At 43.0% G+C, this 23,758-nt stretch overlaps 1 protein-coding gene and 1 long non-coding RNA gene across 15 annotated transcripts; one reads left to right on the plus strand and one right to left on the minus strand.

Annotated features, from left to right (window-relative positions):
- Positions 1 to 956: 956 nt before the first annotated feature.
- On the minus strand, positions 957 to 1,390 carry LOC133395062 (uncharacterized). The gene is made up of 3 exons (XR_009767160.1): positions 1,299 to 1,390; positions 1,135 to 1,238; positions 957 to 1,056 (listed from the first exon to the last, which is right to left on the minus strand). It is a non-coding gene; the product is annotated as an uncharacterized LOC133395062 (long non-coding RNA).
- LOC133394092 (myosin-6-like) lies at positions 1,015 to 18,512 on the plus strand. 14 transcript variants are annotated; one of them, XM_061663223.1, is made up of 4 exons: positions 1,412 to 6,935; positions 7,480 to 8,882; positions 8,942 to 9,164; positions 13,621 to 18,512. In XM_061663223.1, exons 1-2 carry the CDS (start codon positions 6,066 to 6,068, stop codon positions 8,710 to 8,712), a joined length of 2,103 nt encoding a protein of 700 aa, XP_061519207.1. In that variant the 5' UTR covers positions 1,412 to 6,065; the 3' UTR covers positions 8,713 to 8,882; positions 8,942 to 9,164; positions 13,621 to 18,512. The 14 variants fall into 10 exon arrangements, with proteins under 14 accessions (XP_061519177.1, XP_061519207.1, XP_061519017.1 ...); XM_061662963.1 differs by having other exon boundaries at positions 1,412 to 8,882; positions 8,942 to 10,776; positions 10,858 to 18,512; XM_061663115.1 differs by having other exon boundaries at positions 8,942 to 18,512.
- The last annotated feature ends 5,246 nt before the right edge of the window (positions 18,513 to 23,758 follow it).

The following is a 23,758-nucleotide window of genomic DNA, read 5'->3' on the forward strand; positions in this document are numbered from 1 at the left end:
GTAAGTGTTGCTCTCATCATATACGTAGAAATATCCAAAGTAATACGTACTACATGCATTAATTATTGGTTCATTTTTATTGATCGCGTTCAGCACAACTCAGCCACAACACAACGCACTGGATTACGCTAAGAACCTGTCGAAACGCGCACAGCCCCCGGGCGCGTTAGGAGAAAGGAAGAACGAGAGGAGAAAACTAAAGCCAGCGCGCAGCTCTGATGGTACCCCGGACGCGGTAAGAAGAAAAAAGATCGAGAGGAGGAAGAACGGTAAATTTGGAAGGGGGAGACCGTTCTGCCGTCTCCACAGTGTGAGTATGCCAAAGCACGTTATGGAAGGGAGAGAAAAAGTGTGGAATAAAACGCATGCGAATGTGTGCATACACCAAATGTAAACATGTGTGCCTCATCATTTCCATAAGCAATCCGAAAAGGGGGTGGAGCAAACACATTTGTATGCGTGAGGTGCAGAAGAAATCGGAGCGTTATAGTATTGTGAACGCGATCGTTCGGGTGGAATGTGTCTATGTGTGCGTGAAACCACATTTACACTTCTACTGCAAGTGGGTACGTACCCAAGGACGTAAAAACCGACGGCGGCCTTTGTAATCTGAGCTCCCTACAAAGCTCTCCACAAAGCTCTCGTTTGCAGGTTTGTCGAGAGCTTCGCCACAGGCGCCCGAACCATCCGCCACGCACACATCTTAACGTTCTGGTTTCTTCAGCCGCTCACGCATACCAATGTGTTTGCTCCACCCCCTTTTTCGGATTGCTTATAGAAATGATGAGGCTGTTCACATTTGCTTTATGTACATAATCGCATGCTGTTTATTGAATAATATCCCTCTCCCTTCCCACATTTGTTTTGGCATACTCCTGCTGTGTAGACGGCAGAACGCTTTCCCCCTTCCAAATTTACCGTTCTTCCTCCTCTCGTTCTTCCTTCCTCCTACTGCGCTCGGGGTACCATCAGTGCTGCGCGTGTTCAGCTGGCTTCAGTTTCGTGATGACGTCATGAACAGGAGCTGCGCGTGTTGAATGACGTCCTCACCGGGGGCTGAATAAAGCAATAACGAATGTATGTAGTATGTATTACTATGGAGAGTTTAGCGCAGAGGATTAGATCAACACTTACCTTAATATTTTAAAACTGGAAAACGTTTTCTTTCCGTCGCTCACATTGAAGATTGTTGACGACGCTAGCAGGTAGTCGTTGATAAATAGCGCACACATCTGTAACTTTTTAGACGCCAAGGGTTAGTTGAATGTACCTGCACAAGCGCACAGCAATAAACTTACCTCAACAATTTGCTAGGATAAATCATTCCATAACTGAGGGAGAAGGAACACGGCACAAAACGTAAATGAGCAAAGTACGTCGCATAAGAAATCGCACCTCACTTCCGTACATCCTTCCACAGGGAAAGTTCTGGACAGACTGAGGATGCCTAACACCCGGATGAGCGCGATAGCAGAAAAATCATGGTGGACCGAGAAAGATGGGTAGACTCGGTCCAGCGATATCCGCTGGTTAATGCATGTGTGTGTGACGAACGAAAGACTTCACCCCGCTTCCCCCGTATTTCATCCATAATTTTTCGTCACACGCACACACCTCTGTGCGGGCGGCGGTTTGCCGTCCAAAATCTAGAGAGAGAAGACAGGGCCTCTCGCTTTGGCACACAGCAAAATCTCTCAACAACTTCGGCTCTGCTACTTGGGTAAGTGGGTCCATATCTTTGAACTCAGATTACACAGGCCGCCGTCGGTTTTTGCGTCCTTGGGATGTGTACGACACGATCCCATACAAAACTTCGGCTTTTGCGGACTGGGTTGTATCCTAAAGCACGCTTGTCGCGGCAAAGTTCACCACATACACACACACACATCTCCCTACACTTATTGTTCAAAAAAGTAGTAGCTCTGAGGATCTGAATTTACAAACAAATATCAAAATGTTATGTTCTGCTAATGATATTGCACTGAATTCAATTGCAATACATTAAGTTTTTACATATCTTTCGTAAAAGTTCGTCAGAGTATGAAAATGTCGATACAATTTGTCATGAATAACTTAAATTTCAAGATTTTCGCGCATAAAATTATGACGCACGCTGTGTGTGCGGCGGCGTAATTCGCTACTCGTAGAGCCGTCTCGCTTCTTCTTGTGTGTGCTTTATCGTTGCTCACCGCATCAAGAACATTGCTGCTCACACACACGTCAGTCTGTGGCAAACAACTGGAGAGGAAGGATGTGTCGGTTTGCTCCAGAAATCGTGTGTGATTTTGGTGTACCGAATTTGGTTCCATCGCTGTTTGTTTTGGTGAAACTGAAAAGGTAAGAATCATCAACCGATGTAAAAGTGTGAGAGTAAGATGATGCTGATGGTGATTTATACTTTTCTTTGTTTCTCTTCCTACTTTCATCCACTGATGGCGTCGAGCATCGCCGAGGATGTGATCGAATGCGGAATATTCTAAAGCTTCAGGAGCTTCATTCCGGATTTTGTTTGCAATAAAGTAAGTTATGATAACACACAAAGCATACGAAAAAAGAGTGAGTAATCTTATTCTTATGCGGCCGGTCTGGTGGTAAAGTCGTCAACTCGTACGACGTAACAACATGCCCGTCATGGGTTCAAGTCCCGAATAGACCGCGACCCCATACGTTGGACTGACTATCCTGCTATGGTAACTGTTCTGTCCCGTGATCTTTAGCAAGTTTGCCCTACGTTGTGATATTTTTTTTGATCAATTTGCCATACACGGAGGAATTTATATTGATGGTACAGTTCACGTGTGTCTTTATTCAGTATCGATTCGCGACTGATCGCTGAGCGCCGCGCACCCAGCTCAAGCAGCGTGTGCAAAAACACGCACACACTTACGCCGAAAATTCTCGTTCCTCTACACTTCTCCTCACCAGTACATCCTACCGTATGCGGTACCAAACATACCGGCCCCCTTCAACAACTAAGTTTTCAAAATTCTCGTGAACATTCTATCAGACATATCTTAGACGAAGGTCTTTTCATTACCCCAGAGGTAGTTTTTAAGGTAACAACACGCACAATCCCATCCTGCCCAGGGTGTACTTCTACGATCCGAGCCAAGGGCCAACGAGCGGGTGGGAGCTGTTCATCCTTGATAATGACGATGTCTCCGATAGAGACTTGTTGTTCTGGTGGATTACGTCGCTGTTGCTGAGCAAGCTCATGAAGATACTCTGTACACCAGCGCTGCCAGAAATGTTGAGCGTACTTCTGCAACCGCTGATACTGGTCGAGTCGATTGGTCGGGAGATCCCGTATGTCAGTTTCTGGAGGAGGACGCATCATTCCCTTGATGAGAAAATGACTCGGTGTTAAAGCTGACAAATCGTTAGGGTCATTCGAAAGCGGCGTCAACGGACGAGAATTCATGCAGCCTTCGATTTTGATCAGCACTGTTGCTAGATCCTCATAAGATAGTAGCGAGACACCTAACTGCCTGACCAAAAGCTTCTTGGCCACCTTCACAGCGGCTTCCCAAAGCCCACCGAAGTTTGGTGCACGAGGTGGAATAAGGTGCCATTCAATTCCTTCTTCTGCTAGGTAGTTATTGATTTGACGGTTTTGAGCTTCGTCATGCAGCATCTGGTAGACTTGGTGAAGTGCGTTCTTTGCGCCGACGAAATTTGTACCATTATCCGAGTAGATATGTGTAGGGATTGAGATAGGACAGGGAAATAATAATAATAAAAAATTAAAAAAGGAAGCAGGCGATGAACTAATATATCAGTTGAATGGGAAGGAGTAATACAGATAGGAACGGTTAATAATAATATTCTAAACAAAAATTGAATTACCCTTGCAAGAAAATATTTAGTCAAGCAATTTGCTTGAAAGGGCGAAAGAGCGTCAAGCGCAAGACAGGCCGGGCGAAACTGGAAAGTAAAGGAAGTTGGGGAAGACGGACGTTAGTCTTGTGGTTGATCAATTGAAGTAAGGTTGTGGAGAGGTTTAAAGCGATGAAATAAAGAAAAAAAGTTTGATAAAAGTAAAAAAATAGATAAAAGTGAAGAAAAATGTCCATCGATCACGACAATGGCGCAAGTCGGTGAGTTGTGAGTAAAGAAGCTCTCGACAAGAATGTAGCGCGTTGAATTCAAGTGAAGATCGTCATAAAAATACGACGCACGCGACACAGAAAATGGCGGTGCCTTGTCAAGCGGATGAAATATTGTACAGTTTTCATCCACAATACTTTTTTATATAAAGATCCCGTACGATTTTAATTAACACTTTAAAATTTTTTAATGATCATAAATAAGATATTACGGATTAAAAATATACTCGTGTGTGAGCGTCGATATGTACGATATACGACGATATTATATACATATATATGTATGTACAAGTATGTCTTTGCCGAAGTAAAGGCAGAAAGAAAGTGTTTCAATATGGCGACGTGTGGTTTCCAGTGTAGAGAAATAATAAGTCGCGATTTTTCTTTTCGAAAATTGCGCAACTGTTTTCTATTATTTTTTTAGAGAAGGAACTGTAATTTCGAAGACATACTTATAGAATTATAATATAGTACGAAGCTCGCGCGTGTGTGTCTGTGCGTGTGCACGTGTGTATGTATATGTGTGTCCCGGTAACAAAAAAAAACCACACGATCACGTAAATAAAATGGAGGGTTCAAATTTTAAAACAGAAAAAAAGTTTTACAACGAACCATCTTCTTTATAATAGACGTTTTTTTTCACATTGTTTTACTATTAGTTATTTACAACGGTTTTTTTTAAAACAAAAATATATTAAATTTTAATAGCTTAAAGTAATACATATGATAACTGTGTAATATATACGCGCGTACCTGTGCGCACCGGGCATTTGTGTGCATGTACTTACTCATGTGCATATGCAAGCAATAATACGCTTATCAAAAAAAAAAAAAAAAAAAAAAAAAAACAATACCTAGACTAGCAAATCCTGAGTGATTTGGCAATATTGAAAATTCAAGAATACAGCCAGCTCCCTGAGAGGACGGTACTTCCCTGAGAGGAATTTCTTGAAAAATTAACCATGTATCCCTGAAAGGACACTGTTTCCCTGAGAGGAATTTCCAGAAAAATTAACCATGTATCCCTGAGAGGACACTGTTTCCCTGAGAGGAATTTTCCGAAAAATATATATTAAAAAAAAAAAAACAAACAAAATGCATGACATAGACACATCTTGTTTCCGAGACACGTGAACCCGAGATAAATAGTATAATTTTAAATCACTTTACAATCAACAAATAGTGTTTAGGAATGTGTGTTACGGTGTAATTGAAATATTTCAACTGCGTTTCACGTAATTGCGTTTTATCTCTTTTCGCGGATATGTACCCAAAAATAATTTAAGTTTAAAAAAAATAATAATAATAAAAAATACTTTATGCATCACAAATTACCCCCATTTAAATATCATACTTAAATACTCGACCGTACGTCTCGGGAACGCGTAAACTCGCACCTTATGAACAGGCTGTGTACTTCTAGTATTAACTTCTGACGCGAACGATACGGTCTCAGCACCTCTATCAGCATTCCATAATACTTAACAGAACTATATTTTGGTTTGTCTTCATAGTTAATTTATTTATGGTGGTATTGTTTTCGCGTTTTGTTAATATTTTATCATAGCATGACACAGGCCAACATTGATGCATTAACGGAGGCTTTATTAGCAGAAAAAAACAAGAATGCCCTCTTGGAGAAAGAACTTAAGGAAACTCGTAAAAAGATCCGGCATAACACCTGGATAGAAGAACCTTCGGAAAATCAACCGTTTGACCCCGAACCATACGGGTCCTCGACAATGATCCAAACACCAGTACAGTCTACTAACGAACTTTCGATGCTTACGTCGATGTCATTCGCCTCGTTACAAGTTTCCACTTGTACTCCCAAGGAAGGAGAGGAAGTGGATAAAAAATCCTTCGAACGATGGAAGGAACAGCTCGAAGCAGCAATGAAATTCGCAGGCATTTTTAACGAAAACATGAAAATGAATGCTTTGAAGCTGCTTTGAAAACATGAAAATGAAAGCAGGTTATTCCTTATTAGATACTCTGGAAGCTACATCACCGAATGATTCATCGAGCGATGCACAGTTATTCCCGTATACTAATGCAATGGAAAGGTTGCATAAATACTATAGCTCACACGATTACGTTTTCCTACAGCGACAAAAATTACGCTCTATGAATCAGAATGACGGCGAGTCCGATTTAACATACGTAAAGAAAATAATTGACCTAGCAAAGCTCTGCAATTACAAAGAAAACCAATTGATAGAAACAGTAGTCGACGTGATCCAAGCACATGCTACTAATCCAAGAGTCCGTAAGACAGGAATAAAAGTTCTAAGGAAACGTGGATCAATAACAGATCTTTTGGACAAAGTGCGAGAATGCGAAATGGAACAAATGAACGATATAAATTTCGCAAGGACCCACCAGCAAAACTCACAAGTCCAACCATCAGCACTAGTGGCCGCCGTGTCCAACAGCTCTTACCATAACAATGGGCCTCGTATGGGAGGATTCCATCGCGGTAACTCACTGTACCATCAGAAATATTGGGGCATGCAAAGCGGAAGAGGAACATCTAGACTAACACCATCGCGGTTTTCATCAAATAGACCTTCCGGAGGTCGTCGCGAACAATGTGGAAGATGCACTAGCAACTATCATTCTTCTGAGAACTGCCACGCCATCAGCAAAAGATGTCGCAACTGCCACACCGTAGGGCACATCGAACGTGCATGCCGTCAGGGGATTCAGGATAAAACCAAACGTCGCGCAGAGGAAGAAGAAGCAGGATCACCAGCAATTAAGACTCGGAAGATCGCGGCAATTATGGACAGCAATAACACGCCCGAAACAACCAGTGATAAAGAGATCGTAAGTGATATACAATCATCTGATCTTATCTGACCGCTCGATCAAATTATATATTCCTATACTGAATTCTATGATTTTTCTATTCACTCACATTCTAAATTTATTCACGCTTCTACATTGTTCACAAAAGAGAATTCCAAGAATTGACGCCTTAAAATTTGTTATGGTTTGCAACTGACGAATTAGGTATAAAAAAAAAAATAAAAATAAAAATAAAAATAAATAATATTAATACAGCGATAGTACTTACAGTTTCTTGTTAAAAATATATTCCACAAGCTACAACTATATTTAACATGGTACACCTAACATACCTATTATTAGTCCGGGACGAGATACCGGAACGGAATGATATTAAATTAGAGTACAGATAGTTATTATATTCTATTTGAAGGAATATTTTATACAGGTACATGCGTATGTATATACATACGGACATATATACATGGGTATACGGCGTACACGTATATATGTGCGGGTGGGCGCTTATATGTACACACGTATATACATAAACCAGACATACTGAATTTTAATGTACTTCCAGGATATGATGAAAGTGGCGAGTAAAGACAGCTATTTACAGTTAACAAAGTCCCCTGAACAGACAACCGCTATAAATAATGACCAGTTGTGCTCAGTCGAGAAGGGAATCAACAACGAAGGCTTTATTGTCGGATATGTCGCAGGCGTTCCTGTGTATTTCATGATTGACTCCGGAGCGGATGTGAACACAGTAGCTGAGGATATTTATGAAGAGTTAAGAGCAAGTGACCCTAGAACGAACCCGATATACAATATAAAATATGGAACCGATCGGACATTGAAAGCTTACGGGGTACAGAAGGAAATTCCTGTGGTTGCTTCCTTCATAGCCGAGCTCTACATATCTGAAGAACACCCAAGATCTTTAAAAAAATTCTACGTTATTGCAAAAGCAAAGCCTTTGCTTAGTAGAAGTACAGCAATTATATATAGCGTGCTGCAATTGGGCTTGAACGTGCCAGTAAAATGTTGCGCATCAGAAATCTATAATCGGTTGTTACCGGGAGAAATACTGGCGATATCAATGTCGGGAGAATTCCCAAAATTCAACATTGCTCCTGTAGTTCTCTCATACGATCGAAGTTTACCACCATCTCGAAACGTTTTTACCAATATACCAATCGCTTTCAGAAACGAAACAGAAAAGCGTTTAGAGGATCTCTTATCCTCCGGGATTATAGAACGCGTAAATGAACAAATGGACAAGTCTTTTTGCTCGTCACTCCTGGTAGTACCGAAGGGTAAAAACGACATCCGACTAGTCGTTGATCTTCGAGGACCAAATAAATGTATCGTAAGATCGCCGTTCAGAATGCCAACGTTGGAAGCGATACTATCAAAACTAAACGGGGCATCATGGTTTTCGACCATAGATTTGACTAGTGCCTTTTTCCACGTTGAGCTCCACGAATCCTGTCGTCATCTAACGAATTTCTTCGCTGGTAACGGTACTTACCGTTTCAAAAGATTGCCGTTCGGATTATGCAACTCACCAGATATCTTCCAGGAACTTTTACAAACCGTTGTCCTGGCTGACTGCCCAGGAGTCCTTAATTACTTAGACGACATTCTAGTGTTTGGCTCTACTAAGAAAGAACACGATCGACACTTAGATTCAGCCCTTTTAAGATTGCGCGAACATAATGTCCGTTTAAACGACAACAAATGTATATTCGGTGCAAGGTCCGTGTTGCGACGAAACCGTTCGACACCCTTGGCGATTGAGCACCCCTGAGACGAAAGTCTCACCGGGCGAACGCCAAGAGAAGTGCAATGAAAGACAGAGTAGACCGTCGGGAGAAGCAATCCAACCAGCGAGGAGAACGGAGCAGAATACAAATCCGCAAGAGTGACGAAGATTAGTAAGGAAGCGTAGATATTCAGATTAGTGAAGGGACGAGAAAAGTGAGTGAAAAAGTAATTTGAAATGTGATCGTGTATGTCATAAAATATTTTAAATATAGTTTCAGAACCGTGTCAAAGGCGGTTAACGAAAAATCATCCCAACATTTTCTGACATTTTCTCTGGCATCAGAGAAGAAGTAAGATGGACAGCACACCGAAGTGCCAGCTGTGCAACCGACCCGAAGAAGAGCAAGCCACGATGGAAAAATGCTGCTTGTGTACGAAATGGGAGCATGCTGAGTGTGCAGGACTGTTCGTGGAGATCAAAGATCCAGCATCGAGGTATGTATGCTCGAAGTGCAAAGTGAAGCAGGAAACCACAGCTGCTAAATTTCGTGACGATCGGGACACAGCCAGTTTAAAGCCTTCAGGGCGGTCCAAGAAAGGGTCAGTGGCTTCTACTAAAAGGAGCGAGAGGATTGCGCAAGGAAGTGTACCTTCCACTCTTCTCTCAGTAAACGTGGAAGAGCAGCTTAAGCTGGTTGAAGAAGAGAAACGCTTAAGAGAACGCGAAATAGAAGAGAAGCGAGAGCTGAAACGCCGCGAGAATGCAGAGTTAGCCCGCCAACTAGAGGAAAAGAGAAAGCTGGCCGAGGAAGAAAGTCTTCTTCGGGAGAGAGAGCTTAAAGCCGAAGCGGAGATGAACGCTCTCGAAACCAGCGTACGTCGTGAATCACTCGAGAAAAAGCGCGAGCTGCTGTTGCAACAATCTCGCGCCAGCAACATGGGTTCACAGGAGAGCTATAGTGAGAAGGTAGTGTGCTGGCTTAGAAAGAGTGAAGAAATGCCTGGAGAAAAGGAAAGGGAGAAAGCTGTCTCTCGCGCCGGCTCGATGCTAATGAATTTACAGCCTTTTGTAACATCGAGTGCCAGAAAGAGAACGAACGAAAAGACCATGGTGGAGGAACGGTTGAAAGAACAATTGGATCTATCAGGGAGACAGATAGCCGCACGTCACGTACTTGGTAAAGAAGTTTCCTACTTTAGTGGTGACCTGGAAGATTGGCCGCTATTTTTTAGTACCTTCGAAGAAACATCGCAAACTTGTGGGTTTAGTAATGCGGAAAATTTAATACGGCTACAAAGATGCCTCAAAGGAAACGCGCTCGAGCTAGTGAAAGATCAACTTACGCTGAAAGAGAATGTGCCCGATATACTCGAAACGCTCAAAATGATATATGGTAAACCGAGCCTACTTATTCGTTCGCTCCTTAACAAAATCCGCTGCATGTCACCGCCGAGACCGGATAGAATGAGAACAGTGATAGAATTTGGTTTATCGGTAAAAGCTCTGACTAATCATATGAGAGCAGCTAAACTAAACGCGCATCTAAATAACCCAACTCTATTGGAAGAGCTCGAAGAAAAATTACCAGGTGATATGAAGTTGAATTGGGCCGCCTATCAAGAAGAAAAGGCAATAGAAGGGCTAGAAGGCTTTAGTGATTATGTCTCACAACTGGCAAAACGTGCATGTGCAGTTACGAATGACCTACACGAAATAGCTAGAATAGGAGAAAGAAGAAAAAAACATACGGTCGCCTTAAACACACACGTAAGAATGAATGTAGAAGAGGAAACACCGAACGAAAGGTCAACGTCCTCATATCGTCCTCCTAGTGCAACACAAAGGAGACAATGTGCAGTATGCCAACGTGAAGGTCATCGTGTTTACGAATGCGAGCAGTTCAAAGCCGCCGATGTGGATGAACGTTGGAAATTTGTAAATACCAAGTCACTATGCAGGACGTGTCTAAATAACCATGGTAAATGGCCTTGTAAATCCTGGCAAGGTTGCGGGGTGGATGGATGTCGCCTGAAACACCACCAGTTGCTCCATCCAACAGTAGCAACCGATGAAGCCGTAAGCGCATGCGCATCACACACAAATGAGGTAAATGCTATAAGTCCATTATTCAGAATACTACCCGTTACCCTGCACCATGCACTTCACTAACAATTTATGCATTCGTAGATGAGGGCTCGTCATACTCATTAATCGATGAAACGATAGCCCAAAAGTTGAACGTGCATGGCAAAAAAACACCATTGACCCTACAGTGGACAGGACAAGTGACAAGGAAAGAGCCCGGCTCAGAAATAATACGCCTGCAAATATCCGGGAGAGATAAAAGCATTAAGTACGGACTGGAAAACGTGAGAACAGTCAGCCAACTTATGCTTCCAACACAAACGCTAAAATACGACGTACTACAAGAACGATACTCGCACTTGAAAGGGCTACCACTGCAGAACTACACACGCGCACAACCTCAACTGTTGATCGGATTGGACAATATCCGGCTTGGTGTGCCATTGAAAATTCGCGAAGGACGGCCACCTGAGCCAATCGCTGCTCTATGTCGACTAGGTTGGTCGATCTACGGAGGAAGTGCAAAAAACAAGGCACCAGCAGCGATAGTAAACTTTCATGTTGCACCCCAGTCAGATTGTAACAAAGAAGTCAACGACATGTTGCGAGACTACTTCACGATAGAGGATTACTGCACGAAAGTTACAAATGAGAAACTGGACACAGAAGAAGAAAGACGAGCGAATCGCATATTAAAAGAAACAACAAAACGCGTCGAGCAAGGTAATCGCTTCGAAACAGGGCTGCTTTGGAATTCTGACTCTCCAAATTTCCCTGATAGCTACCCTATGGCAGTTAAACGAATGCAAGCACTAGAAAGAAAGTTCGCACAAATGCCGGCACTTGAAGAAAAGGTACGGCAAACTATATCGGAATATGAAGCAAAGGGATACGCACACAAAGCTAGCCTAGAAGAACTTTCATCTCAGGCAGTTGAAAAAATATGGTATCTGCCATTGGGGGTGGTACAAAATCCAAAGAAGCTAGGCAAGATAAGGTTGATCTGGGATGCAGCAGCAAAAGTTGAAGGAGTATCATTCAATCTAAGAATGCTGAAAGGGCCGGATCTTCTGGCCCCGCTGCCACAGATCTTATGTCAGTTTCGACAATTTCCAGTAGCAGTGTCGGGGGATATAATGGAGATGTTCCATCAAATCCGAATTCGTCACCCTGATCGCCAATCACAGCGCTTCGTATATCGCAAGAGCCCTTCAAATCCGATACAAATATATGTAATGGACGTGGCGACGTTCGGTTCTACGTGCTCTCCCGCCGCAGCCCAGTACGTGAAAAATCTAAATGCACAAGAATACTCAACAGAATTTCCACGGGCTGCTAACGCAATCATAAAAAACCACTACGTAGACGACTATTTGCAGAGCTTCAAGACAGTAGACGAAGCAATACAAATCGTGAATGAAGTTAGTCTCGTACACTCTAAGGGCGGTTTCACACTTCGTCGATTCATGTCCAACTCGACAGAAGTACTAAAAAGCGTCGGAGACTCAGTGGAAGAAACGTCAAAGGATCTTATGCTAGAACGAGGAGAAAACACGGGGTCAGTCTTAGGAATGAAATGGAAGACAGGCGAAGATGTCTTCACATTCTCCTTCTCCTCCAACGAAAGTGTCCAGCATATTCTCCGCGAAGACCATATTCCCTCAAAAAGAGAAGTGTTGAAAGTCGTAATGAGCCTATTTGATCCTATGGGACTTATATCCTTCTTCCTGGTCCATGGGAAAACCCTCATTCAGGAAGTATGGATAAGAGGCATCGATTGGGATGATCAAATACCGGTCGATATATATAAACGATGGCGAGAGTGGACAAATCTACTTCCACAACTAGATAAACTACGCATACCAAGATGCTATTTTCAATCCCCTTACCCTAGAAATATCGATGACATACAGCTGCATGTCTTCGTAGATGCAAGCGAAACCGCGTACTGCGCTGTGGCGTATTTTCGAATAGAGACAGAAGGATCGATCCAACTTGGACTAATAGGTGGTAAAACTAAAGTGGCCCCCCTTAAGACGATATCCATTCCAAGACTAGAACTAAAAGCAGCCGTTCTAGGATGTCGAATGCTGTCCAGTATTAAAGAGCAGCACTCCTTTCCCATAAAACGACATTTCCTATGGAGTGATGCAAATGTTTGCTTGGCATGGATAAAGTCAGCTAACCCTCGACGTTATCAACAGTTCGTCTCCGTGCGAGTGGGGGAAATACTGACCACTACAGATCCACAAGACTGGAGGTGGGTGCCGTCAAAACAAAACGTAGCAGACTTGGCCACCAAGTGGAACACCGGCCCCGAACTAGTGATGGAAAATCCTTGGCTTACCGGTCCTCGATTCCTGCACGAAAAAGAGGACCGATGGCCTCTGAAACAATCCATGCCTGACACCAACGAGGAGGTGAGAGTAACGCACTTATACATCCACTCGGGAGTACCACCAATCGACTTGTCCCGATTCAGCCTCTGGAGAAAACTCCTTCGTTCTGCAGCATTCATCATTCGGTACAAAAACAATCTACGGAGCAAGGTTAATGGGAAACCATTGCAACTCGGGGTTCTTAAACACCAAGAACTACGGATTGCGGAACTGGCATTATGGAAAATTGCGCAAAACGAAGCATTCCCCGATGAAGTTGCAGAGCTGACTAAAACAATGGGAGACCCTGAAGGACGACATACAACTGTTTCCAAATCCAGTCCCATCTACAAGAAGTGGCCTTTCATGGACGGCGATGAAATAATAAGGACGAGAGGACGAATCGGTGCATCCATATACTCCAGCTACGATGCTAAATACCCAGTTATACTTCCAAAGACTAATCATGTAACATTTCTTATTGTAGGTTGGTACCACATCCAGTATCGACACGCAAACAGAGAGACAGTGGTAAATGAAATTCGTCAACGCTTCGACATTCCCAACCTGAGAGCACTAGTGAAGAAGGTGACTGATGTATGCTCATACTGTAGAGTGATGAGGAGATATCCCAAGCTACCACCAATGGCTCCTCTGCCTAAGACACGTCTCGCAGCATTTACAAGACCATTCAGTTACACAGGTTTAGACTATTTCGGTCCGGTACTGGTACGAGTAGGACGAGCAAACGCGAAACGGTGGGTAGCACTTTTTACGTGCCTAACAGTTAGGGCGGTCCATCTAGAAGTAGTCCATTCTTTGAGCACGGAATCTTGCATTATGGCAGTGAAACGATTTATGGCCAGAAGAGGTACACCATTAGAATTCTGGTCAGACAATGCAACATGTTTTCAAGGAGTTAGTAACGAGCTTAGAATGGAGCTCGACGAAACCCTTGCGTTGACATTTACGAGTCCACATACTAGTTGGAACTTTATACCTCCAGCAACGCCACACATGGGTGGCGCATGGGAAAGACTGGTGCGATCAGTGAAAACGGCGATTAGTAGCATAATAGACGCGCCTAGAAAACCTGACGATGAGACGTTAGAAACCATACTGCTACAAGCAGAGATGATTATAAATTCTAGACCATTAACATACATTCCAATAGAATCGGCGGATCAAGAGTCTTTGACGCCTAATCATTTTCTACTAGGTACCTCAGATGGATCAAAACCAATACTATCGCCAGAAGTAGACAAGAAAACAACCCTCAGGAGTAGTTGGAAACTATCGCAGTACATTACGGATCAATTTTGGCAGAGATGGATCAAAGAATATCTTCCTGTTATTACAAGAAGAAGCAAATGGTTCGACGAGGTTAGGGAACTAAAACCGGGGGATCTCGTGTTGATAGTAGGTGGCACAACTAGAGGACAGTGGACTCGGGGAAGGATAGAGAAGGTAATACCAGGGAAAGATGGGCGAGTGAGAGAGGCATTAGTTCGTACGTCGAACGGAGTACAACGACGATCAGCGACCAGACTCGCTGTTTTGGACGTCTTGGAGAACGGTGAACCCAGCCCTACAAAACCTTCCTCAAGTAGATAGGGAGAGTTCACGGGTGGGGGTATGTTGCGACGAAACCGTTCGACACCCTTGGCGATTGAGCACCCCTGAGACGAAAGTCTCACCGGGCGAACGCCAAGAGAAGTGCAATGAAAGACAGAGTAGACCGTCGGGAGAAGCAATCCAACCAGCGAGGAGAACGGAGCAGAATACAAATCCGCAAGAGTGACGAAGATTAGTAAGGAAGCGTAGATATTCAGATTAGTGAAGGGACGAGAAAAGTGAGTGAAAAAGTAATTTGAAATGTGATCGTGTATGTCATAAAATATTTTAAATATAGTTTCAGAACCGTGTCAAAGGCGGTTAACGAAAAATCATCCCAACAGTCCGTTAAATTTCTGGGATTCAACTTATCTGGTGACGGATGGAGAGTTGAGGACGACAAGAGAAAAGCCATTGAGAACTTTCGTAGACCGGAATGCTTATCCGAAGTCAAAAGTTTCTTAGGGCTAATGAATTTTGCAGAACGTTTCATCCCTAAAAGAGCCGAAAAAACAGAGAGACTAAGAACTCTTGCCAGATCAGAGACTTTTTACTGGACGAGGGAAGAAGAAAATGAATTTCAATTTCTGACTAGGGAAGCTCTTAACGCAATTAATAGACTCGGATATTTTGATGAAAAGGATACCACAGAACTTTATGTTGACGCGTCCCCAACAGGACTCGGCGCAGTACTTGTACAATTTAACGACGCAAAAACACCACGTATAATAGCTTGCGCTTCCAAATCACTCACATCATCAGAAAAACGATACCCTCATACGCAGAAAGAAGCTTTGGCAATAGTATGGAGTGTAGAAAGGTTTACCTATTACTTGATAAACAAATTCTTCACAATTAGAACAGACTCTGAGGCTAATGAGTTTATATTCGGCAGCTGCCAACGTACGGGTAAAAGAGCGATTACAAGGGCAGAAGCATGGGCTCTTCGTCTTCTTCCATATCAATTTAATGTAGCTAGAATACCCGGAGATTTGAACGTTGCCGACACACTTTCACGATTGATCGGTAAGTCTCAAACAGACGACGCGTTCGATGAAGATAACGAAAAACATTTGCTATATGCACTGGACGCTGGCGATATGAATATCTCATGGACAGATATACAAACATCATCCGAATCAGACGAAGAACTGCTAGCTGTTAGAACGGCAATTCAAAACGGGAAGTGGATAAAATCCCTCCGGCGATATGAGGCAGAAAGCAAAAACCTCGAAACATTAGGACCTATCGTTTTCAAGGGCGACCTTATAGTACTACCTACAAATCTTCGTGCTAGAGCACTAGAAGCGGCCCATCGAGGTCACGTCGGTTGTGGGGCTACAAAGAAGATACTGCGAGAATTCTTTTGGTGGCCGAATATGTCGAGGGAAGCAGCGGATTACGTGAGTAATTGCGAGACCTGTATCGTAGTCTCGAAAAGGAACCCACCTATACCCTTATCATGTAGAGAATTACCTAACGGACCGTGGGAGATTTTACAAATCGATTTCCTATCCCTACAGGGTTTTGGATCGGGGGAGTTTCTGCTGATCGTAGATACGTATTCTTGTTATTTGCACGTGTCAGAAATGAGACTGACAAATGCTAAGAGTACCAACGCAGCCCTATCTAAAGTCTTTTCAATATGGGGGTTGCCTTTAATTGTCCAAAGCGATAATGGGCCTCCTTTTCAGAGTTCGGAATTTATTCAATATTGGGAAGCTAAAGGGGTTAGGGTTAGAAAATCAATACCCCTAAGCGCACAGTCGAACGGAGCGGTAGAACGACAGAACCAAGGTGTCATTAAGGCGGTAGCAGCAGCAAAAGCAGAAGGAAGGAACTGGAGAATAGCATTGGACGAGTACGTCCATACTCATAACACACGAAAACATCACTCACGTTTGGGAATAACACCCTTTGAACTGCTAGTGGGATGGCGGTATCGAGGCACCTTTCCTTGCTTGTGGAGGTCCAAGTACGAACCGGATAGAGACGAGGTACGGGAAAATGACAACTTATCAAAACTAATAAGTAAACAGTACGCAGACAAACATCGAGGAGCAAAAGAAAATGACATCGCAACCGGCGACATAGTTTTAACAGTTACTTCTCAAAGAACAAAAACCGATCCTACCTTTTCCAACGAAAGGTACACGGTATTAACGAGAGAAGGCGCCAAGGTTGTTATCGTAGACGGGTCCGGGAATAAGCTAACTAGAAATGTCCGAGATGTCAAGCGCGTTCCAAATATTAGTGATAACTCTTCAGTCGAGGATCAGGGATTAACAGAGGAAGATTGTTTTACAACGCTACCAATGTCTGTTTCACAACAAGTTACCGAGAATAGAAACAATGTAGAAGCTAGACCAAAGATAGACATTCGCATACCGGAAAGATTCAAAAATACACTAATGTATCATATTTGTTGATTAAGAGTAGAGGTGACGTAGGATGTAGGGATTGAGATAGGACAGGGAAATAATAATAATAAAAAATTAAAAAAGGAAGCAGGCGATGAACTAATATATCAGTTGAATGAGAAGGAGTAATACAGATAGGAACGGTTAATAATAATATTCTAAACAAAAATTGAATTACCCTTGCAAGAAAATATTTAGTCAAGCAATTTGCTTGAAAGGGTGAAAGAGCGTCAAGCGCAAGACAGGCCGGGCGAAACTGGAAAGTAAAGGAAGTTGGGGAAGACGGACGTTAGTCTTGTGGTTGATCAATTAAAGTAAGGTTGTGGAGAGGTTTAAAGCGATGAAATAAAGAAAAAAAGTTTGATAAAAGTAAAAAAATAGATAAAAGTGAAGAAAAATGTCCATCGATCACGACAATATGGTTCGGCTTGTTTCGTCGGAAGATGAAACGGTATAAAGCCTTCAGGAACCCTGATGTACTTAGGTCACCCACAAGCTCCAAATGCACTGCTTTGGTGCTCATGCATACAAAAATGCATAGGTACGCCTTTTGAGGAGCTGCTTTGCGATGAACAGGCTTCAGCATTATCGGCCCACAGTAATCCACACCGGTACAGACAAATGCTTCGTTTGCAGTGACTCGAGAAAGCGGTAGCTGTCCCATCGGTTGCTGAATTAGAACAGGATTGGCTCGGTTGCAGCGATAACATGCTCGGATGGTAGATCGAACCGCTCTCCTGCCATTCAATGGCCAAAACTCCTCGCGAATGGCTGAAAGTGTTGATGTAATGCCACCATGCTACAATGGGCAGTTTAGAACAAATTGCGGGATAAAATTATTTTTGCAGAAATTGTTAGTTTTTATCGTTTGTAGTAAAGTATTATGAAAGTAAATAACATTTTATTTGTAGTTCGCATCCATACCACCAGGTGGCGCTACATAAAATAGTGTTTTAAGGGATCTTTGCTTAGTTTTATCAATTGTGTGTGTTTTTTTCTTGTATTATTTGTTGCTAATAGTATAAATCATTTTAAAATATACTGTAATGTTCGATAATGAAGATTAAATAAATAATAATAATAATGAAATATAAACAAAACATTATAATTTTGAATAAGATAATTTTTTCTGCTTTGTATAGGACAATTGTAGCTAATTCTCGTCACTTTTACTCACAGGTAGTACAAATATTAAAAAATTTACATACACAACTTAGGTGGATACTATTACAAGCTCCTGACGTCTAGTTCACATTTCTAAAGACATGAATAAAGGCATTTAAATATTTAGATAGAGCAGGTACATTGAAATAAAGTAGTTCCCAAATTCGTAATGAAAAGCAGCGCATTTTGTTTGTCTTTGAATATTCATCCAATACTTTTCCAAGTCCTGTACTGCCTTCAGAAGGGATAATAAAACTAAAAATCCGATGTTCTTAGTTTTACAATTATCCAAAAAAATCAGAATTCAACGATAGCTACAAACTAAGTATTTACTTCATTTGTAAAGTTAAACCCTGTCTTTGTTTTAGTGCGTGTAGCTACTGATATTGAACTGGTTAACGAATCAGAGGAATACAAAATATACAATTACAATCAAATACAATTATACAAAATGTCCTTCTGGATGCATTTTCTTTCTTGCAAAATATTCTTTGTAGCATCTCCCCTCTATCCTTATATTTAGTTTGTCATGAGTTTTGGGAGTTTCTTCTCCCAAAACGCCAATAGATGCTACTGCATTCATAACGTTTTCCTGTTATGCGTATAATTTAAGAATTATTTTCCTTATATCCTTCTATAATCTACAGTAGGACCAAAAGGTATTTGGTTCTGATTTGCTTCATTATATTTAATGATAAAGTTAGGTTAGAATAGAAATTTACATATTAGATAAGTACATGAGCTGAAACTAAGATACACAGCTTCGTAATTGAAATGAAAGTTGATCAAAAGTACGTAGAATATATTTTTGTAGAATACACGAAATACGCTACACTAGGCACTAGGCACCAGGCGGTTCATATTTTAAAAAGTTACAAAGGTTCAAAATTTTTCAAAAAAGTGAAGATTTTTTTGCGTTTTTTTAACAAATCTCGACTTTGAGAGGTCTTTTCTAGAGAACCAGAACAGATAAAGAGCTCATATTTGGTATTTTTCTTAGTTTAACCCTTAGTATTAAAACCTATTATTTGGAATTGCGCTATTACAAAGTTGATTTTTTGAATTTCATCCCGGCAAATGCCCATTGTGCATGCATCACGTTCTCATGTTGCTGCCTCAACAGCAATTGGGTAAATGGATGATACCCAGGAATGACGATCGGATGCTTCACACAGAATGGCAAATCGGCATGTCCAAGTCTGCCACCAACACGTATGACACCATCCTTGTCAATGAATGGATGGAGTAGTTTGAGTGGGGATCCACCAGCAAGCTTTTGTTTCTTACGCAGTTGTCGTAGTTCATCGGGAAATACTTGTCGCTGTACCATCTTTACTAAAACGATTTTAGCATTTTGAATCTCATCCACAGAGAGATTGCTCGTTTCGCGTTGTTCTTTACCACGCGCAATGTGGTAAAATCGCATGCAATATGCAGTTACATGAACCAACGTTCTGAATGAGGAGTATCGTAGGAGCAATGGGTCGGGCTCGACTACTTGGGCAGTTAACACAACGTTACCCTTTCTTTCCAGCTCATCATCAGTGAAGTGTTGTTGTCCATACGATTTGCTGGGCCAGCACGAGCTATCGTTCATCAGCCAATCTGGTCCATGCATCCACATGTTGCTTTCCAAAAGCAAAAGCAAGCAACACCTCTGGATAGCATGTCGGCAGGGTTCTCGATCTCTGGCACATGATGCCAAATGCATCCATTGGTAGCAGCTTGTATCTCTCCTACTCGGTTTGCGATGAAAGTTTTCCACGTTCTAGGTGGTGCTGCAAGCCATTGCAGCGTGATGGTTGAATCGGACCACATATGTGTTTCGTTTACTGCCATGTCAATGGCTGATATCAGTTTCTGATGTAATCTGGCAGCTAGCAAGGCTGCGCATAGTTCCAGTCTAGGGATGGTAAGTGGTTTGAGAGGAGCCACTCTCGATTTAGAAGCTAGCAGCGTTACTTGGGTTGTGCCGTCGATGCTTTGCGATCTCAGGTAGGCACACGCACCATAAGCTGCTTCTGATGCGTCTGCAAAACAATGCAGCTCTACATAGTTATAGTTGGGTGTCAAAGCAAATCTCGGGATCTTGAAATGAGCTAGCATGGGGAGCGATTCGCAAAACTCTTCCCATTTGTCACACAATTGCCGCGGCAATTCGTCATCCCAACCGAGTTTGTTTGCCCAAAGTTCCTGTAAGAGGATTTTTGCTTGCACGATGATAGGCGATAGCAAGCCAAGCGGATCGTACAGCTGAGCAATCGTAGATAGCACTGTACGTTTCGTGTAGGGTCGTACATCAGGGATAGCAATCGTGAAGCGGAATACATCGTTTGGTGGTTCCCAACATATGCCAAGCGTCTTGACATTTGCGGCTGCTTCGAATTCATGGGATGCTGTTGTTCCAAGCAGATCAGGTGTCAACCCATCAAGCACACTCAACTCTTTTGAGCACCATTTTCGGAACCTGAAACCTCCCTTACTCATGAGACTGGTCAGTTCGTCACGAAGTTGAATTGCTTGCTCAATGCTTTCTGCGCCGGAGATCAGATCGTCCACGTACAAGTTCTTCTTTACGGCTTCAGTTGCCAAAGGATAAGGAGCGCCTTCATCCTCAGCTAGTTGAAGTAGCGTACGTGTTGCTAGGAATGACGATGGAGCCAGACCATACGTCACCGTTGCCGACTCAAAAGTTTGCACAAGTTCTGTTTCCTGAAAGCGCCAAAAAATACGTTGTAAACGTCGGTCATCGGGATGCATACTCACCTGGCGATACATTTTCTCGATGTCGGCGATCACCGCCACCTTATACTTGCGGAATCGCACGACGAGAGACAGCAGCTCATCTTGCACGACTGGTCCTACATGCAAGACATCGTTTAGAGAATGCCCCGTGGTTTTCTTCGCCAAGCCGTCGAAAACCACTCGCACCTTGGTCGTCGTGCTGGATTCTTTCACCACCGGATGATGTGGCAAGTAGTGAACCGCAGCCATGCTGTCCTCTTCAACCGGCACAGGAAACATGTGACCCAGCGTCACGTATTCTCGCATGAAGTCATCGTACTGCTGCTTCAGATGCTTGTCTTCAGCCAGCCTCTGCTCCAACAACCGAAAGCGCTTCTAGGCTGCAGCCTTCGAATCGCCAAGCATCTGAGCGTAGTCGTGGTGTTTCGGCATGCGAACGACGTATCTGCCGGTGTGATCTCGATTCGTCGTCTGCTTGAAGTACTGCTCGCACTGTTGTTCAACGGGAGACAATGATGTTATAGCAAGCTCTTCAACCTTCCAAAATCGCTCCAGCTGTTCTTGTAGTTTGTCGGTTGCCTCCATCATGTGGCAACTAATTGTTGTTTGCGATTGCGATTCATGAAAGGTCGGTGTATCTCCTGCTACGAGCCAGCCAAACACCGTGTCGATGAGAACGTTTCGCTGGTTTGGCAAATGAACTTGTCCACCACGCAGCAACGAATAGAAATATGCTGCACCGATGATCATATCCACGCGCCGCGCGGTCCCGAAATCTGGACCGGCCAGAACGTAGTTCGAAGGAACGCCGACGGCAGCAGTAGAAAACGACGTTGAAGGAATGTTCTGCGTTACTTTCTTCAACACAAGGAAATTCATTGCTTGTCGGTAGTGGTAGATCCGAGATCGCACTTCTGTACATACTAGTGCCGATTATGTGACTCAACTGCTTGAGAAAAAGTATCAAAAATGCTCATTTTCTATTATGATCCGTGTTAGAGAACTCGATTTGTCTCTGGTTTGATATCTCGAACTGAACGAAGGTCATTTGCATTACCTGACTCAAACGGAGACCGTTTTTTGCCCAACAGCTTTCCGTTAGGTTAAAGCTACGGAAAGCGTTTTGTTTTACGGTTTAACTACTAAATACATGCAATACGTTTGGTTTAAAAATATGTAATTACATGCAGAAGAGATTTTTTGTAATTATTTACTTAAAAAGGGTGGAAATAACAAAATGCACAGAAATTTGAGAAACGCATCAAAAACGCTAATTTGCATGGCATTGCCAAAAATATTTTAAGAACAATGATACGCCACACGTATAAATAATTATAAATTGGTACGATACTTCCTGCGTTCCGCGATGCAGTTTGTTTCAACTAACAAAGCCATTTGAGATCAATTTGGCAGCAATGTCTCGAGTCACCGAAAGAAGTCTCTAACAAGCTTGTATAATACCGATTTTATTTCAGTTCGTGTAGCGCGGTTTTGTTTGATACTTTTCCGTTTGAATTAGATAATTGACACTACTATGTGCTTTGCATTGGTGGTAGTGCTGTCGACACCAGCAATTGAAACGCTAGCGGGCTTTCGTGGTAGTTGTAAAAGCTGACAAAGATGTTCACTGATCGCGTTCGGGTGCGATCCGTTGTCCAGCAATGCTCGCGCCAAGTGTTATTTGCCGTATGCATCGACAACAACCAATACCACTGTAGAAAGTATAGCGTTAACGGCGGATTTCTTCGACGATGCCAACGCCATTGTTGAAGAGCTAGAAGTTTCACCCACTAATACACTGCTGTTTTCTTCGTGAGCATGAAGTAGTGTGTGGTGACGCTGAGAACACTGCTGGCAATTGTATTTGGATGCACACGCATGTGCCAAATGTCCTGCTTTCAAGCAATTTCTGCACAGCCTTTTCTCACTCACCACTCTCATGCGTTCTTGTGTATTAGTGCCTTTGAACATTTAGGGGCGCCACAAAAGTGGTCCCTAATTTTTTAAAGAGATACGCAACACGCTTGGCGAACTACGTTTTGGTAGAATTTGATTTATTTATTTTTTTAAGCCGCGGAACGGTGAGTTCGGGAGAGACGCGAAAATTAGTGTTGTTCGTTCGAGAGTTGCCGGAGAAGAAGTGTGTGTAGCAAGCCACCGGATAATCGAAGCGGTGAAGCGTGCTGTCACTGGTTGTCTCGCTCTAGTTCGCCCGTCGAACATTTTTGGTCGTGGTTCTAGGTGTATGCACCAGATGGAACTCTGGTCGCTACAGGATTCCCCTCCTAGATCGGTGTTATCGGTATCGCAGAGGAATTACTACTCTTCGTTGAGATCTGGTAACACCGGTCGATACGTTTTGATCCTTGCGTAAGATAGGCGGTGGTGGGGCGAAGCTGGTTGCTCTGGCTGGTTGTAGCGACGGCATGCGTGATGTTTGTGTGGCGCGGTTCCGGGCTATCGGCGGTTGGTTTGTTGACGGCAGCTGTATGGTCGAAGGCAACTGTGTGGCCGTTGGCTGCTGGTCTGGCAGCGACGACTGGTTGGACGATGGCAGCTGGTCGAGCGTCGACGGTCCGGGCATCGGAGTTGTGAGACGCTGGCTCATCGTCGATTGTTGCGTCGACGGTGGTTGGGCCACTGGAGTAGCGTGTCGTTGGCTCGTCAGCAGTTGGTCGGGTG

The sequence above is a fragment of the Anopheles gambiae genome, chromosome X, assembly GCF_943734735.2.
Source record: "Anopheles gambiae chromosome X, idAnoGambNW_F1_1, whole genome shotgun sequence".
NCBI lineage: Eukaryota > Metazoa > Arthropoda > Insecta > Diptera > Culicidae > Anopheles > Anopheles gambiae.

Bases quoted from the DNA above. Each gene is read 5' to 3' on its own strand.
- LOC133394092 (XM_061663193.1), top strand. From the start codon at position 11,061: ATGCTTCCAACACAAACGCTAAAATACGACGTACTACAAGAACGATAC.